General features: G+C 41.7%; 1 protein-coding gene across 3 annotated transcripts in view; it reads right to left on the reverse strand.

Annotated features, from left to right (window-relative positions):
• erbb4b (erb-b2 receptor tyrosine kinase 4b) overlaps positions 1 to 17,589 on the reverse strand; it is a 250,494-nt gene that overhangs the window by 16,804 nt on the left and 216,101 nt on the right. For 2 of the 3 annotated variants that reach the window (XM_028990491.1, XM_028990489.1), the window contains 2 exons: positions 17,199 to 17,297; positions 15,600 to 15,785 (listed from right to left, as the gene is read on the reverse strand). In XM_028990491.1, the coding sequence (XP_028846324.1) occupies positions 15,600 to 15,785; positions 17,199 to 17,297 (285 nt within the window). The remainder of the gene's footprint in view (positions 1 to 15,599; positions 15,786 to 17,198; positions 17,298 to 17,589) is intronic. The other variant, XM_028990490.1, reaches the window with a different exon arrangement.

The raw sequence follows: 17,589 nt of genomic DNA on the forward strand, positions 1-17,589 counted from the left end.
ACTAATCCAGTGATGCATGCTTGGATGCATGCTTCCATAATGCAAAAATTGTATACACCAAAATTACAGAAATGCTCTGAATGGGCAAGCTTTCTTCCACAACAACCTAATGGGTATGTGAAAACAGGCAGCCGAATTGAGTTTGGCAAATGCATTTCCGATCAGAATCTCAAAATGAATTCCAAGTAAGTCTTCGCATTTCATCATTATTGCATTAAAGATTTTCCCGCTTTCCACTTGTTCCAGACTGCTCTGATTAAATTTCTTTCCTTCCCTCGTTGTTTTCTAACCTTTGTGCTGCGCTCTTTATGCTCCACGATGCTGCTTAATTTCTGCACCATGCCAACTTCTGTGAGAGATATTTTTCTACACAGCAACATGCAAATGTTTGCCTGCACACTCAAAAATATTCATAGATTTATAGTGTTTTAATGAAAATAAAGTACAACTAAAACTGTTGTGTCTTCCTGAGTGTGATTAAGTAATTTTGCAAACCAACAAACCACAAAAAAAAAAAATGCAGTTATGTTAATTGCACAACACTGCCAGCAGTGGCATTGGCTACTTCAGTACTGGGTCTGAAGTGCCCGTTCTGCCTAATTTCCACAGCAGCAGCGGTTTGGTCATTCTCCTCACATCTCTTCTGAAATATAAATGATCATCATCAGCAGCGGGGCTTATTGATTTCGACTCCCACCATGATGGCGACCTTGTTTCAGACGGGAGGTTATAATTGGTTGGAGGATGGGGGTGTAAGGTGTTGTAAGGTTGCTCCAGCTTTGTCAAGGGCTGGCCGGGTTAACTCCCCGACTTGCGCTACCTGACAAACCCGCATTTACACCGACACCTGCTACCGCCCAGTCAATCATCTCACGAGGCAGCTCATCGCACTGAGCGCAGCCTGGGGGAGTTGCAAATCCTGGGAATCAATGAGGGAAGAACTCCATTAAAGGATTTTTTTTGGGTTAGTTTAATCCATAACGTAGTTCTGACAACCGTAAAATCTAAAAAGTGCACGTTACTGAGCAGAAAGAGAGAATTGCATTATTAAATACATACGGCAACATGCAGTATTGCTGAAATACACATGGAGACATATCTAGCTCCAGACAAATCACTTACAGAAACCTAAAAATGATGAGAAATATAATAATAAACTTAACAGAACACCTGTTTATTGCTGTGATATTAAAGTTGGTTTGATGTTGTTTTTGTGGTGTTGAATTGTCATTGTGTTGTTTTCATCACTGCTTCTGGGATTTAGCATATTGCGTTTTATGCCAGTAAAGCGTGAAAGTGCACAAAAGAGGGAGTGAGAGGCTGGAAGAGCGGAAAAAGGCAGGAAGCTCTTTACCAAGGGAAAATGTACTTAAGTGGAACTCTCTGGCCTTAGCTTTAATTAAAAAAGTTTTCGATCATTCCTCGAGCCACTCACCCTCACACACACACTTCACAGTGTTTTTAAGCCGCACATAATACATGTAGATTAATATGAGGAATTAACTTTGCCTTAATGGCCATTTAATTTTAACATTTTTTATTTAAGTATTTGTGTTTGTAGATGCATGTGGAGTATATAGATGGTGTTTGTTAAAAAATGTTTGAAACCGAGCACCTTATTTCCACATGTAAAAGCATAAATAAAACTGTATCATCATCTTTGAGGAATGTCCGAAATCTTTGAATGAAACCAACAGTATGCAAAGTGTATACTATTCCCAGAGAATACTACACAGACTTAAATATCCCAGAATGCAATGGCAAGGCATCAGTGGCAAGGACAAAACAGACAATTGTGGACATAGAGACAAGTGCATCTGAAAGGTATGTTGAAGTCAGCGCTGAACAAATGTGCCCATGTTACAGCCATCTAAATGTGTGTGGATTCTGGCCTGTTTGAGAAAAGGGGGGCTTCTAATTCATCTCTAGCTTGTCACATTATACAGAGGCTGCTCTGTGCATTAATAGGGGTTAAAGCGTCAGCTCCCTTGTGCCAGCAGGGCTGTGAGAGGGGTCACGTCTCACCGTGCGACCTATTAGGCCAATTTTCCACCCTACGCACCAACAGCCTCAACCTGAGAAAAAAAAAAAATGGAAGACTGTCTTATGCAGAGACCACAAGCTAATTACAGCGAAGGCCTGCTTAACTGCTGTGTGTAAACATGTCAGCAAGGAGTAGCATAAAGTGGGGTGTGCAGCAGGAGGATCTGAAGGATGGTGAAAAGGAAAAGAAAAAGCGTAAAGACGTGTGCTCCGTGATTGAAGGAAAGTGATATTGGGGATATCGAAGTTAGGGCTCATAATACAGCTGACGTATGTGAGTGCTGTGGCAATGAAGCACTAAAAAAAAAAATGATAACAATTTGCATTTGAGTAACAGAGCCTCTCATTTTGCAGGCAGACATGTGTAAAAAGAAATTGCATTTAATCGTTTGATGATCAATTGAAAATGGCCCTGGGATTCCTGAGGCCTGTGGTGTCAAAGCCCTGCTGGAGGAGATATAACTCTCATTTGACACTCCAGCATAAGAAAAAGGAAAAAGAGAAAACGTTCTCAGTCTTTGGTCGTTTCCGCTCCAGGAACAGTGAGTGCTCTCCGGCGTGATTGAAGCAGCCCGGGTGGCAGGCTGGCACCTCCAGGATGAAGCGAGGCTCGTCCCCAGAGGTGAGGAGGGCTGCGAGAGACTGATAGGGCGCAGCTTCTCTCTGGCTCTCCCTGGCTCAGCATCATGACTGCTGTCTGAAGAGCTCGTTTGTCAGAGGCATCGCTGAAATCCTCAGCGAGAAAACGAACACATCACATGACAGAGCAGGACCTGCACTGCAATGTCATGGTGCCAAGCATTTTGTGTGTATTTTCTAGTCTTTTCTGTCCAATGTGCTTTTCAATATTCATGCAAACTCAATGTTTTGGAACTTAGAAAAATTAATCTTTATCCTGCCATTTTGAGAAAGTGAATTTCATTACTCTTATTATTACTTTACTGCAGATGCAGTAATATTTTGAGTAATGTCTCACTATATGAAGGAATTTATTATAATAGAGTAGAAACTTTTTGTTTGTTTGGAAAATAACCTAATGCACTTTAATAAACTAAAATTCAAGAAATCATTATTCATTTGGCTTTAGTTCAATTAGATGGATCTCATATGTTCATATTGTCCCATATGTCCATGACACTGTGTGTGTGTGTTTGTGTGTGTGTAAGTGGGTGTGTTTGTGAGGACACTGTCCGTCACACCTCGGTTAACAGAGGAGAAAACACTGCTGGGCATATGGGACAGAAACCGAGAGGAGTATCGGCTACGGGCTACAGAGCCCACAGTGAGAGACACTCAGAGGTCAACACACACACACACACACACACACACACACACATAAAAAAGAAGAGCCATGCTTGACTGAGGCTCGCAAACTAAACAAATTAAATAAACAGCCGAGTGAAAAGGATGCGCAAAAGGGCATGAAAAGGAAGGAATGGAAGACAAAATTACATTACGCTGTCCGGACCAGCAGACGTTAACATGCAAATTCTAAAAACTAAAACGACTTGAAACCACCATACAGCAGCGATCACATCCACCTCCACAAACCTCCCATCCATGTACAATTATATCTATTACATTTATTATTGCGTGCGACAGCCTACATGGCTACGTGCTGTTTGCTCTCTATTATCCATATAGTATTAACATGGATATGCATATCCTTTACTATGCCTTTATATGCGTCTTAAAGTGACTCAAAATTAAAGGAAGACAAACTGATGAAAAATTCACAGGTCCTGGAAAGCACTTATTAGAGTGGACATATCTGGACTAAGGTACTGAAAAAAAACAACAGAAAATGGCAAGGGACCTCTGAGAGTCCTGTTCTGTTTGTGTGTGAGAATGTGGCTGCATAGAACAGGCATCCGAATTACTGTAACATTCCAGCACCAAGCACACCTGGTCCAGAAAACGAATGACTGCTTCGCCTGCACTGTTAGTAGGGACAAGCATATTATATAAAAAAAGAAATATTGTGAGAGCATTTTTGAACCAGTACACAGGACCTGTCAGACAGTCCATGTCATTTATACGCTCACACACGTTTGTCACAGTACTGAAAATAAACAAACCCATCTACCTCCAATAACCCTTCACGTTCTTCAGCAGCAGCATGAAGTAAAAACTATTAGTGATCCAAATTCACTCTCATGGCACAAAACTCCAAAAAGCAAAACCCACAGGATGAAAACCACAGAACTCTATGTCTGCTGAGCACAATCGGGTCATAGACGGCTGTCCCCAGAGGGGCAGAGCATCTGCCAACACTGCAGAGAGCTGAAACAGGAGCTAAAACAAAGCTATTCAAGAATGTCCAGATTTTAGTCACATTAAGTCCATATTTATATAGTGGAGACGGGGTGGGGTTGAGAAAATGCATCTACTTTAATGTTAAGCACATGCTTGACAAAGTTATGTGCCAACATCAAGTCATTCATAGTACAACTTTGATGGCTGCAGCTTTGTAAAATGTAGATATTCCCCCAGAGCTCCCTGGCTAGATGAATGCCTGTACCAACATTCAAAATGCCTCAGAATTCTTTTCCATATGTAAATTCTGAACATAATTACATTGCTGCAAATGAACCAGAAACAGTACTGTTGTAAAATGCCTGTCTACATAGAAAAATGTTGTGATGCACAGAGATATACCCACATAGAATCTACAGTTGCCCAATTAATGCCAAAAAGTGTGAAAAGGTGCTTATTATTACAATTTGGAGTAAAGTAAACATTATACAATAGAAACAATAAAATGATTTAAATTGAATTAAGTTGAACCACTTCCAGGTTTCACCAAATGGGCGATGGTAAATGAAAAGTGTGAAAGTCTTGACTTCAGGTGGCCCCAGCCAGGTTCTGGGAAAGAGGACAGTGATTTGGAACATACGCCACCACGTGACCTTGTCCTGAGGGTCAGCCCACTCTTGGCATGGGGTGGAGGGGCACCAGATGGGCCTGGTAATGCGTTTGGCAGAGGCGTGGTAGGGCGCTCTATGATCCTCCAGGTGAGACCCTGCGACCCTGAGCCCTGTGGGCCGGAGAGAAGGGGAGGTGGAGCGGCTCACTTCATTAACAAAACAGTAGGGGTAGCGTCGGGGGTGGGCGCACGTCTACCCCATCCCAAAACACGGGCACTTCCGTTTCCCCTTCAATGTCACCTACATATGTTGCAGGGACCCCGCCATGTAAACAAATGTTTCTCTCGCTCCAGGCACATCTTCTGAAGGCTCCACTGTCAGCAGTTCCCCGACTCAAAAGCATCTTTCGCCGTTGCAACATCAAAGTTCCTCAGCTCAGCTACGGCTGGCAGGAAACTTGCGTAAACTCTTTGAAGAACTGGTTGAGACTAGCAGTGCCTTTATAGATTTTGTCAGGCCTCATCCTAAATAAACTTGCATTATTCAGTCAAAAAGCTCAAACTCTTTTTTTTTTTTTTTTTTTGGCATGGAGGTTTTCTAATTCTGTCAGCCTGGACAGAACGTAGGACAAAGAGACAAGAGGAAACACCATAAAACAGAAAAGAACTTGAATTTCCAAGGTCAGAGTGAAAACACAGTGTATTAATAAAAGGAGCTTTGGTAAGGTACCTCTTCTAAATGAACTCTAGGTCAGTTTGAAAGACACATGCTTCCTTCCTTTGATAAAATCAGTAAAGCTAAGTTTTATAATGAGACATAAACATAATGAAGATGAAGCACAATTGAAAATGTAATTTTTGCAGGGTAATTTATTTAAAATGATCCGATTTGAAATAAATAAATCACTCTCTATCATCAATTGACAGTTCTACATTACATGCAATGCTCAAAAAACAAAGGGGACACTTAAACACAATGTAAATCCGAGTCAATCAAACTCCTGTAAAATAAAACTGTCCACTTAGGAAGCAACACTGATTTACAATCAATTTCACACGCTGTTGTACAAATGGAATAGACAACAGGTGGAAATTATAGATTAATCGCAAGACGTCCCCATTAAAAGCATGGTTCTTCAAGCGGGGACCACAGACCACTTCTCAGTTCCTATGCTTTCTGGATGATGTTTTGGTCACTTTTGAATGCTGGTGGTACTTTCACTCTAGTGGTAGCCGGAGACGGAGTCTACAACCCACACAAGTGGCTCATCCAGGATGGCACATCAATGCGAGCTGTGGCAAGAAGGCTTGCTGTGTCTGTCAGTGTAGTGTCCAGAGAATAGAGGTGCTACCAGGAGGCAGGCCAGTATGTCAGAAGATGGGGAGGAGGCTGTATGAAGGCACCAACCCAGCAGCAGGACCGCTACCTCTGTTTTCGAACAAGGATGAAAAGGAGGAGCACTGCCAGAGCCCTGCAAAATAACCTCCAGCAGGCCATAAATGTGCATGTGGCCCAGACGGCCCTTATACCTCCCTCAAGGAGTCTGTTTCTGATCGTGGGGTCCAAAGATTGCCAACCTTTTTGCCAATTTGCCAATCTTGGTTGGCAATTTTTGCCACTGGTGCCCTGTTCTCTTCAGAGATGAAAGCAGATTCACACTGAGCACATGTGACAGACGAGTCTGGAGACGCTGTGGAGAACGTTCTTCTGCCTGCAACATCCTCCAGCATAACTGGTTTGGCAGTGGGTCAGTAATGGTATAGGCTGGCCATATTAATCTAGACTATTATATATGCAGACATCCAGTTCTGGGAAGCTCCGTGAGTCTACCACATAATGATAGCAGCTCCTTGATGTCCGCAAATGGAATAAATAGCCTGCAAACCAAGAGCATGCAAACATGACTGATTGAGAGAGAGAGAATGTCTAAATGTGTGCATCAATGCGTATGTTGCCTGTTCATTTAGCCTGTTCCAGACAAAGAGCCAATCAGACAGCATGGGGGTTGGGGGCAGGTCTAACTTCCCTGAAATGAGTCTTTGCATGTTAGTATGTCTGTATATGGACGCTGGATCTAAATATCTACGTAAAATTTCAGCAAAGATTCTTTCCCTTTAGCTATACATGCTCACTGGGTTTTCTCTTCTGTGATAGACACACCATTGTTCAGAAAACATCATCAAAATGTTTTAACACAACGTTCTATTGAAAAAAAATTCTATGTATGATTAATCATAGCATATTACTTTGAGTTAATTAATTCCCTCCATTGGTTTCTCTTAATATTTCTCCTGAATCATTTTCAGAATTTTAAACAATATGCAATATGACAAAAATTGGATGAAAAGGGAATGGCTAACAACTTTCACACAGCCCTCTGCCATGCCAGCTGTCAGTCATCTTAAGACCTTAAGAACGTCACACAGCTACTAGATGCTAATTGGTCCTACACTCCCACAATTTATCGCTCAATTTGTCAGGTCTGTGTGTGACTCTGTTAGCTGCTAGCCATGCCTTGTCAGTGTGTAAATGATCTGGCAGCCTCTGGGCCTTCTGGGGAGAAATCACGTACTGGTGGCCTGATGAAAAAGCGTAGTCCATTAAACTCTCCATAGATTAAAGAAAATAATTAACTCTAGAATCAAATGATTATGACGATCATAATCAGAGGCAGTGTCATAATAACATAATTTAGATGTGGCATAATGCGCACATTATCTTTAATCTGTGATTGATGTTATGAAATGAGAGCGTCTGACGATTTCAATGTTTCCCAAGAAACACATTTATGGGAAGATTATGGGAAGCTGCACTCTGAAAAACGAATAATACTGCCGCCATCGGAGACAGTCCAGCTCAGTGCACAATGCACTCCTAGCACGTTAAACAATCTCACCCTCACTCTGTTTTCAGCATACGCCAGCAAATACGCCAGAGGTCTACTTCAATTGAAAATCAATTACTTGGATGATTAAAGTTTAAGGTTTGTGATCACAGTTTGGGGTTTTAATAGTCAGCTTTTTTGGGGCTGGTTCAAAACCCCCCCATACAGAGACATACTTCCACTCCCACTGTGCTATAGGTCGAGTATGTGCCTGGGTACAACAAAACAACAGGATTTGAGAACCATGATTATGATTATGCGCAATAAAACTGACTTGTGTTTCACTAAACTAAACGATTGTGTGTTGATTATTTAAATGTCCTTTTTTGTGGATCAACACTTACAATTCCTATATAAAAAAAATTTATTGCATTTCCTGCTAGTATGTAAATTTATTCTTCTACATGAAATTCTCTTATGTTTAGATGGTGACGTTGACAAAGCTGAGATGGAGAGAGGAGGTCATACCATATAATTTACATAACTGTCATACACATCAACCAAGGTGTGGATGTATGCTTCATCATCTTGGAGCACCGCACTCTCACCAGGACAGATTTTTTTAAATGTAGGACAATATAGCAATCACTCACAATAACACTGGATTGCATTGAATTCCCTCTACTGGGAAAAGGGAATCCAAACCATGCCAACAAAATAAAACCCCAACTCATTTATTCAGCACGTCAATTTGTCATCTGCCTGCACTTGTTTGGGTTGTCGGGACTCGTTTATTTTGTCCTTTTCTTACCAAGCTGTTGTATTCAACAAAAATCCCTTCTGAAACCCAATCCTGGACAAACTAGTAAACTGCCAGTGTTTTTATGCACAAGAACATGGGGTAATTATCTATGAATTGGTACTGACTTACAAAAAACACCATAAAGCACCTGACAGCCTTTAGCACTGTCTGAATAGTGCTGGCTGGTTCTGATGAAGTGCATCACTGAAAATTACAAAAAAAATCTAAAGGCTCTGCATTTTGCACAACATGTTATCAGAGAAAGCGAACCATGCTCGTTCCATTTACAGGGTGCAGATGCACCATCCCGGCTGTCTGGGTGGGAGAGGCATGCTGGGAAGACAGTGCTCTCTTCCTCTGCACATCAGACCCGTAACAGATGGCCTACTGTCATAAATACAGTTAGCCTGGCCCAATCAAGTCAACCAATCAAACTAGCCCATTATCGCATACGGCTAATTGCATTTCTGCCCGACATGGGTAACTGGTCTGCAATAAATACTTAAATGCGTACTCACAATGTTCCTGTTCTGATTGTTTTTCATCAATAACCACTTCATATAATAGTCTATAAACTTTGAGGGGTGAACTCTCTCCTTTTAAAATGCTTGTATAAGTGATTTTGAGTGTTTTTAAGACTAGTGGATAACACTCTCTAATATAATACGTACTCAGACTTGAGATTAAAAAAAAGTAATCAACCAGGGAACTTGTTTAAGGACATTCAAGCCGAAAAAGTCTGTTTTGACACTAAAACCCCTCCACACACTCTTGAGAGATTAACAATATATTTCAACTTTTTTTATTCAAACACACTGGCAAAAGCAAGTGTTGGGAGAGCTGTGCAGGTCCGTCTCAATGGCTGAGGAATAAATAAAGCGCACGCTGGAGCCATGGCTGAATCAGGGGACTGGCTGACTGGCAGTCTGCAGAAAGGCTCAGTGTGTGAGCCCATACATGGCCTCCAGGGACGGAGGGGAGGGAAAACTGGCAGATAGATAGATAAACAAGTACAGAGCGCTGACAGGTTGAAAAAGAGGGCATCAGAAGGGCAGAAGGAAGAATAAAGTGAATTATTGAGAAATGAGATGTGGAGTTAGAAAACCCGATGGTAATCATTACATTGCTAAAACCCCAAAATAAACTAAAATAAACTGCACAAGATCTAACACATGATTCGTAAAACAACCATGGGAGTTATTTAACATTACATAGCATGTACTTCTGCTTCTAAAATCTGATTGCTTGAGCTGCATTTAGAATTATCCCATATCCCACTCCCCATAACCGCTTAGTCCTCCTCAGGTTTGTGTGTGCAGCAGCCCATCATAGGAGACTGGGCGCAGTGTGTCAATACTCGCCGCTCCAGTAAAACCGATTTAGACAAAGGCTGTGGGACTCATCTTAGATTTTAATTAGTCACATGACAAAATCCTTTTGATTGCTGAAACAAGATATGGTCACACATCACATGACTGTGTAGCATAGCCGACGAGTGACAGGCATTTTTTTTTTCATTTTCATTTTTTTTCATTTTCATTTTGCAGGACATTTTGCAGGCAGATCATTAAAAATGAACTGAATGGTTGGCATTTAGTTAAGCTGGTCACTAACAGCTGAAAAGACATCCTACAAGTTAAGAGGCCTGAGATAGTGCTACAGACATGAGCTTTTTTTCGCATGAGGGACAAAGGGTTGTCCCGTCATTATGTCAAAAACTGAAAATGCAGTGAGATCTGAATTAAGGGGTCACGTGACATGCAAATGAAATGCTGAATGAAAAGAAAGGAAGTCCCTCTGTGATCATTGTTCTGTATTTGAGCTGAACTTTGTTTGGCCATTGGATCATAGCATTTTTCCCATGACCTAAAACAGAAGGGGTATGTTCACGGAGATGAAAGTGGCGGCAATATGAAGAAATGCTCCACCATTAGATTACATTGTGTGCAATTAAATTCTGGAAAAAATGTGATTCTGGTCGTATTCTACAATTACAGTCGACAGAGGACAATGTGTCACCTCTACCTGAAACCACTGAGCTTTAATCACCAACTTAATTACACTTGCTTCAGTTCTAATTAGCCATATTTGAACATCATTTACTGCACTTGACTTCTTTTATTCACCAAAACATTAATGGTGGAGAACTATGCAGTATTGATTTCTTTAACACTGTGTTTTTAACTATTGTGTCAAATTAGATTTACTCAGGAATAACATAAATAAACAGATAAAAGATGAAAAAAACATGTTTGTGCATGCGACGTATTGACAGGAATGTTAAATCAGCGTGAAGAAGCACCATCCTAAGCCCGGGTAAATGGGGAGGTTTGTGTCAAGAATGGCATCTGGCCTAAAGCTTTCTGCTTAAGTAAATTGTGGGGACAGCCATACGGCTCGATCCACAGTGGTGACCACTAATCAAAGCAGCCAAAACAAGAAAAATAGGTTTCAGACTGTGTTCTGCGTGACAGAAAGAAATATACCAACAAACTGGGAAGTTTCTCTTCGAGATACAGATAACTACCAATTGATCGAGCCCCACGCTTAGCAGGCAGCCCTGTGCCTAGTGGGCCTAGTTTGAAAACAAGTGGTGAAATGAACTATATCCTCTGACACCTCAGATCAAGAATCCATTGAAGGTAAGTGGGCTTACTCCCTGACGTCTAGGCATGGCCAACAGTGGTGTCACCCTAAGGTCTGTGTTGTTATTCTAAAACAATTAGGAGGATCCTGAATTTGCTTACTAATAATGCTTAATAATAATGATCTTCCATTGATTGGTGACATATTGCACCTTTCCATTTACAATCAGTGTATAACACTTCTGGTTTGAGTTAAAGCTCAATAAATATGATTTTTTTTTATTCAGACATTCACACATGTATGTGACTGAGGGTAAAATGCTGTGAGTGAAGCAGTTACAAAACTGTCCCCCTACTGTTTTCTCTCCATTGCAAGTGACACTGCTCAAAAAAGTAAGGTGTCACAGGCGCAACCTTACAACCTAAGGAAAAAAATATGTTTCCTTGCATTCAAAAGAAAATGTGTGTGAGTGCGTGTGTGTGTGTGCGTGTATTTGATGGGATACTGACAGGCTTTCATTAGTCTCCGTGGACCTGTGTTCCCAGTGCCCTCATCCATTGTGTGACCTACCTTCAGTCATCCGTATCCTCTGTGCCACACCTGCCTCATCCATCTCAGGATTATCCGTTCAGCAGTGATCCCACACCATGCAGTTGGATGCATTTGTTTGTAAGGAAGGGTGTGTGTGTGTTTATATCCTGCTGGCTCCATTCTTGCCTCATTGGGTGCCCAGCCGTCTGCTTCTGAGACGGTTGCTTTCAATGCTTGTGTGAAATATTCATATAAAATGAATTAAAAGAATTAAATTGGGGATAAAATAATGGAGAAAACGTGGTGCTCCGGGACAAACTAATAAACAAAATGGTGGCTGGTTACATATTGCACATACAGTCAAAGATCAGTAGAAAGATCAAACCCTGCCGTAAGAAATTGAGATCCAAAGCTGTGGTACACTGAGCTGATCCAGGGTCTGTAATTGGACAAAGACCAGGCTTATCTCTATGCTCTGCTCAGGCCTGTAGGTGCTGCTGACATTGGTGGGTTCCACATGCACTGTACGATATCTGAAGAGTGGCCCTCACACAGTGCTTCGGCCTCAGAAGCCGGTGACAAATGAGGAGATGTTCAGAGGGGGAGGGAGACAGAGACAGATGTCACCGGTGAGAGAAGAGCACAGCAGAGCCCTGGGGCACCACTAATGAGACCAAAAGAGAGATGTTTGCCCTGCAAGAGAGATGGGTCTGCATGGAAGAACAACCCCCAGACATTGTCCTCAGTCCTCACCAGATTGCAGCTCCATCACCTCCAAATAGAAGAGGGAGGTAGAAATAATGCGGATTATCAGCCTAAGTCACACCATCTAATAAGTAGAATAAGCAGAATGCTGATGTTTGCGCAGTTTAGCCAACAATATCTGCATTTTTGAAACAGCAAAAGAAAATGTGGTGGCTGAGAGACAAGGAGGACAGAGTGATGAAAATCACAGTGACCCTGTCAGCAGTCTGCAGCTGGAGGGCTGGAAGTGACAAGCTATGATCTACTATGGATGCCGTACTGCATCTCCCGGCCAGTGAGGGCTATAGGAGGAGTGTATTAAAACATAATGCCTGAGCAGAGGTGGAAGAGGATCAGACTGAGTGAGGAAGTGAGTGAAGGAGGTGCTGAGAAGAAACAGGGGAGCTTACCTATTCTTGTGATGAAAAGCTAGAAATATACTACAGGCCAGAACGTTGGGCCCACTAACATAGGTTGCTGTTTCTAATTTGAATTACAACAAAATATACTTTTATAATTGACAAATTCCTAAAAAATGCTCGGAATCATGCTCTGAATCTGTGTCGCGGTCACAAAAGCAGGGAGTGTGGTAGTAGCCTAGTGGGTAACACACTCGCCTATGAACCAGAAGACCCAGGTTCAAATCCCGCTTACTACCATTGTGTCCCTGAGCAAGACACTTAACCCTGAGTTGCTCCAGGGGGGACTGTCCCTGTAACTACTGATTGTAAGTCGCTCTGGATAAGGGCGTCTGATAAATGCCGTAAAATGTAAATGTAAATGGAATGGGTATCACATATGCTACTGGGTGTACTGGTCTACTGCCTTATAAGTGAGAATGACAGAGAAAGCAAAGGTCGAATATAAGAGTAATACAACAGAGAGAAAGTGAGACAAAGGCAATGGAAGAGAGAAATACAGAAACACAAGAAGACACCAAAATACCGATATTTTTGGGGTGGATTCGATTGTTCATCAAAATAATTGATTTTCACTAGTTCAACATCAAAATGCAAGCCTTCTATCTGCGATGGTGACTCTGCTATATGTCTATAGCAAGTGAAAGTGATTGTCATTGTGAAACACTGCAGCCCAGCACACAGTGACACAACGAAATTTGTCCTCTGCTTTTAACCATCACTCTTGGTGAGCAGTGGGCAGCCATGAAAGGTGCCCGGGGACCAGTGTGTGGGGACCTCAGTGGTACCTTTGTGGCTCCTTACCCACCATTAGCCGAGATCCTGTTTGAAATTCTGATAATGGCCTGTATTTGCGCAACACACACTCCGCATTGCACAATAAAAAATCTGGCCCACAGTGACAAAGAGAAGAGAAGGAGAAAAATCAGAAAATCTCTTTCCATCTCTTGTTCCATAAAGATGGAGAGAGAAGAAAGTGATTGAGAGACAAAATGTGACTGAAAGAAGGAGGAGAATGAAAACAGAACGGAGAAAAAGAAAGAGGGAGAGAGGGTGGCGGCGCCGTTGGCATCCTCAGCTCCATCTCCCTGCATTATTCACTGATTAATCCTCCTCATTAAAATTAATCTCCTGCCTGATTATTCCATTAATAATCCATTGTGTGAAGGGCTGTCTGAGAGAGGGACATGCGGCTGCCGATTAACCTGCTTCCGTCAGGATCCTGGCTGAGGAGATAACCCTGAATTCGGCTCCGTCATGCTTCCGTAGGGCCGACTCGGCTCCTTGCTCAGGCCTTTCATCCTCAGACGATCTTCCCTTTACAGCAACAGAGACCCTTATCCAGAATATGTAACAGACTCCGTCTATAGCTGGAGCTGCACATCCATCTCTTAAGTAAAAAAATAAATAAATAAAATATGGGATGTTCCACTTCAGTAATATTACATAACATGTTTCATCCACAGATATTTTGTATCAGTTTCATCAGTAGAATGTTTTTGTATTATGAATGCTTTTAGTTTTACAGTAAACAATCACAATGGGAGTTAGAGACACTTTAGCTGCTGTCTGCTGTCCTACAATGCGGACTGTATCTTTAAAAAAGAGGTTCATGTTCTGGTGCTGCTACATAACATAACAAAATCAAAGAGACTTTTGAAAAGCTCAGAAGCAGGGTTGCTGGAGCACACAGCCGGAAAGACTGTAAATCCTTACATAGGCAGTTCAAAGGATTTATAAAAGCTCGAATCACAAACGTGGCAATTGAGAGACTCACACACCAACTTCCCAGTAGTTTGTGCAAAACCTCAAAATGTAAAGGTTCAGAAAAATTCTGTAGGTTGAGTAATTCTCAAAATACCAAATTCAAATACATAACGTGATATGCAATACTTAGTACAATGTTCTATTTCCTACTTGATATGTTCAAAAGGTAATCAGGTATATTTAAATAATTTATGAGTAACGCATCCCTACTGTAACAACAATTTCTGATATGTTTTTTATTAAATAATCTTAATGACCCACATTTTGGTCTCCTTCTTTCTCAACATTTGTTTCCAGGTCCTGAATTAGCCATCTAGGTTGGCTGAATCGACCACTCCATCTTACTCAGAAAGAGACCAGTTGCTAAAATGTTTTTGCTCGTATTCTTTGAGATAAAATGACAAAGTATAAAGCATTTCACCAGTTGGTAACTGGCTTTTGCCAGTCTTAGCTCATGAATTCTAATGTGTGCATGGAGGATGTCATGAAAAATAAGAGTCAGATTCTAGGAAGAATGACCAAAATGATCTGGTTTGAGAGAGGAAGTGAGAAACAAATTAGTTAATGGGAAAACATGAAAAAAGAGGAGACTGGGGACACTCAGGAGCTAGTTATAGAGGTTTTCTTCATCACAAGAAGAGAGATCAGCCCGTTGACTGATCCATATTTCAGTGCATTCATCTCAAATGCTTCAAAGTCACAGAGCAAGGCCTGTATGTTCTTAAAATACTGCAAGCAGCATGTCTTGTATTATCCATAGAGATCTCTTTCAGTGCACCAGCGATGAAGCAGGAATTTCAACTTTGTTCTTCAAACACACACCTTCACCTTTTCAGATAAGAGTACATTTTACTCCAGATCCCTCATTTTTCTGATTTCTTATTAGTCTAACACGGTCAAATTGCAATCCTCTAGGACTGATTTAGATTTTATCATAGACAGTTGTTCTGTTATTGAATATGGCTGAATCGTAATAACATCCTTATTGTGCTGGTAAGTGTCAGTGGCCTCCTTACCTTGGCGATCTGGACACACCAGTTGAGCTGCAGCTGGGAGCCGATGTTGTCCTTGTGCTCATGGACATAGTCCAGCAGGCAGCCGTGGGGCATGAGCTGGGTCACCAGCTGGATAGTGGGGCTCAGGCAGACGCCCAGCAGACGCACCAGGTGAGGGTGCTCCATGCTTGCCATGATCAGGGCCTCCTGTGGGAGACGCCCAGAGACTCATACACGTACAACAACAGCATCATACAGATGATCTGGGGCTCTTCCTGGGTTTCAGTTGTTCAGTTTCCAAATTAGAACGTTTTATATATTTATTTATAAGTAAAACTAACACAAGTAAAAGTAACAAGTGTTACTTGCGGCAGTATTTTAAATGACAGAAAACAGAAAATGCCACTGAAAGTAAACAATTGTCTGGCAATAATTTGAGCGCTGGTCTTAACTTCGCTCCAGGGCCTGTTTATGTGATTGTTATTTTCTGCCATTTTTCAAAGTAAAATAACTGTGATGCTTCTTTACACCTGAAAACAACAACAAAAGACACTTTAAAGTTTCTATTATTTCTTAAAGGAAACTTGTGCTGAGCAAAGTGCAGCAACAACACAGACCAACTGCAAACAGATTTCGTTCTGACCTCTTAGACTAAGAGAAGAAGGAACAAGCTTGTTGCCCATTCACACTTCCGAAAAAAAACTCCAATGATAAAACTGGATGCAGTTTTTTAGAGCTGATTTCATTCATAAATCTGGCCAGTTAAGATGGCTAAAGCATAGTAAAAGAGAACCCTCTGTATTAGAGAGCCTGAGAATCTACTTAATGTATGTGCCAGACACGCACACACACACACACACACACACACACACACACTGTGATAAATATAACAAACTCTGTAAGACTGACAGCAGAATAATGAGTGCTGTATCTCCTGCTAGTTTGTAGCTGTTGGAGCTGTTTGCGTGTGTCCACTCGTGGTTGGGGGCCTGTCTGAGTGAGTTTCTACAGGCGCGTGCCACTTGGCTCTGACTCGGTTTAAATGGGGGACTGTGTGAGGCCTCCTCCCCCCACGCGGAAGACGAGGTTGAGGGAAAACGCCTCTCACTTTCTTACGGCTCAAAGGCGAATGAAGGGCTCCCCCGCCAAAGCGCACCCCCATGTTGGCACAGGCTGACATGGTGATATCCCACATGTCCCAGACATTGTGCGGTTCCAAAGAACAGGCACGGGGACATGGGTTGCTGGCACGGCAATGGGGCGGAAAGCTCATTAATTCTCAGTCCGGCCCCTGTGCATTATGGGAAAATACCTGCACAGCGCCATGCACGGCAACACACTGACTGATACACATTTATACAAAAACATATTTTATAGAGCGACAAAGACGTAGGCGCAACAGATTTCAAAGACATCTGCTACGTTTACACATAACCAAATGCACTCACACTTCCACAAATAAAAATGTCTTTCCATAAACTGTAAGAAATCATGTAAAACGACCCCCGTGGGGAGAGTTTCCCAGCTGTTGCATCAGCTCCCGTTTTCCGCTGTTACATACATTTGTATCCTGTTACAAAAAAACATGAAAATCGACCACGACTTCATGCAGGCACTTACATCCATGAACTCAACGTTGGCTTTGGGTCCAGTGGCTTCATTCAAGATTTTTATGGCGACAGGAATCTTCACAGTCTCACCCTCAGGAACCCAGATACCCTGAAACACAAGAGCAGGGACCTCTTTTACACAGGAACATAGAACATCTTCAGGCTTTACACGCACCTCATCGTAACCAGCTGCATCACTCATGCGATGAACACATATGCTATTCATTATACAAAAAAAATATTTTAAACAAACAAAAAAAAATAATAATATTTAATATAATAATTGATATAAAAACACTCAAAATGTAAAGGTTTACTATTATCATTATTTTGGCTTTGGTGTTTTTTTTTTTCAAAATATTCCTTAGAGCAAATGTATTTAAAAGGTATGTAAGTATAAT

Source organism: Denticeps clupeoides, chromosome 9, assembly GCF_900700375.1.
Source record: "Denticeps clupeoides chromosome 9, fDenClu1.1, whole genome shotgun sequence".
Lineage (NCBI taxonomy): Eukaryota > Metazoa > Chordata > Actinopteri > Clupeiformes > Denticipitidae > Denticeps > Denticeps clupeoides.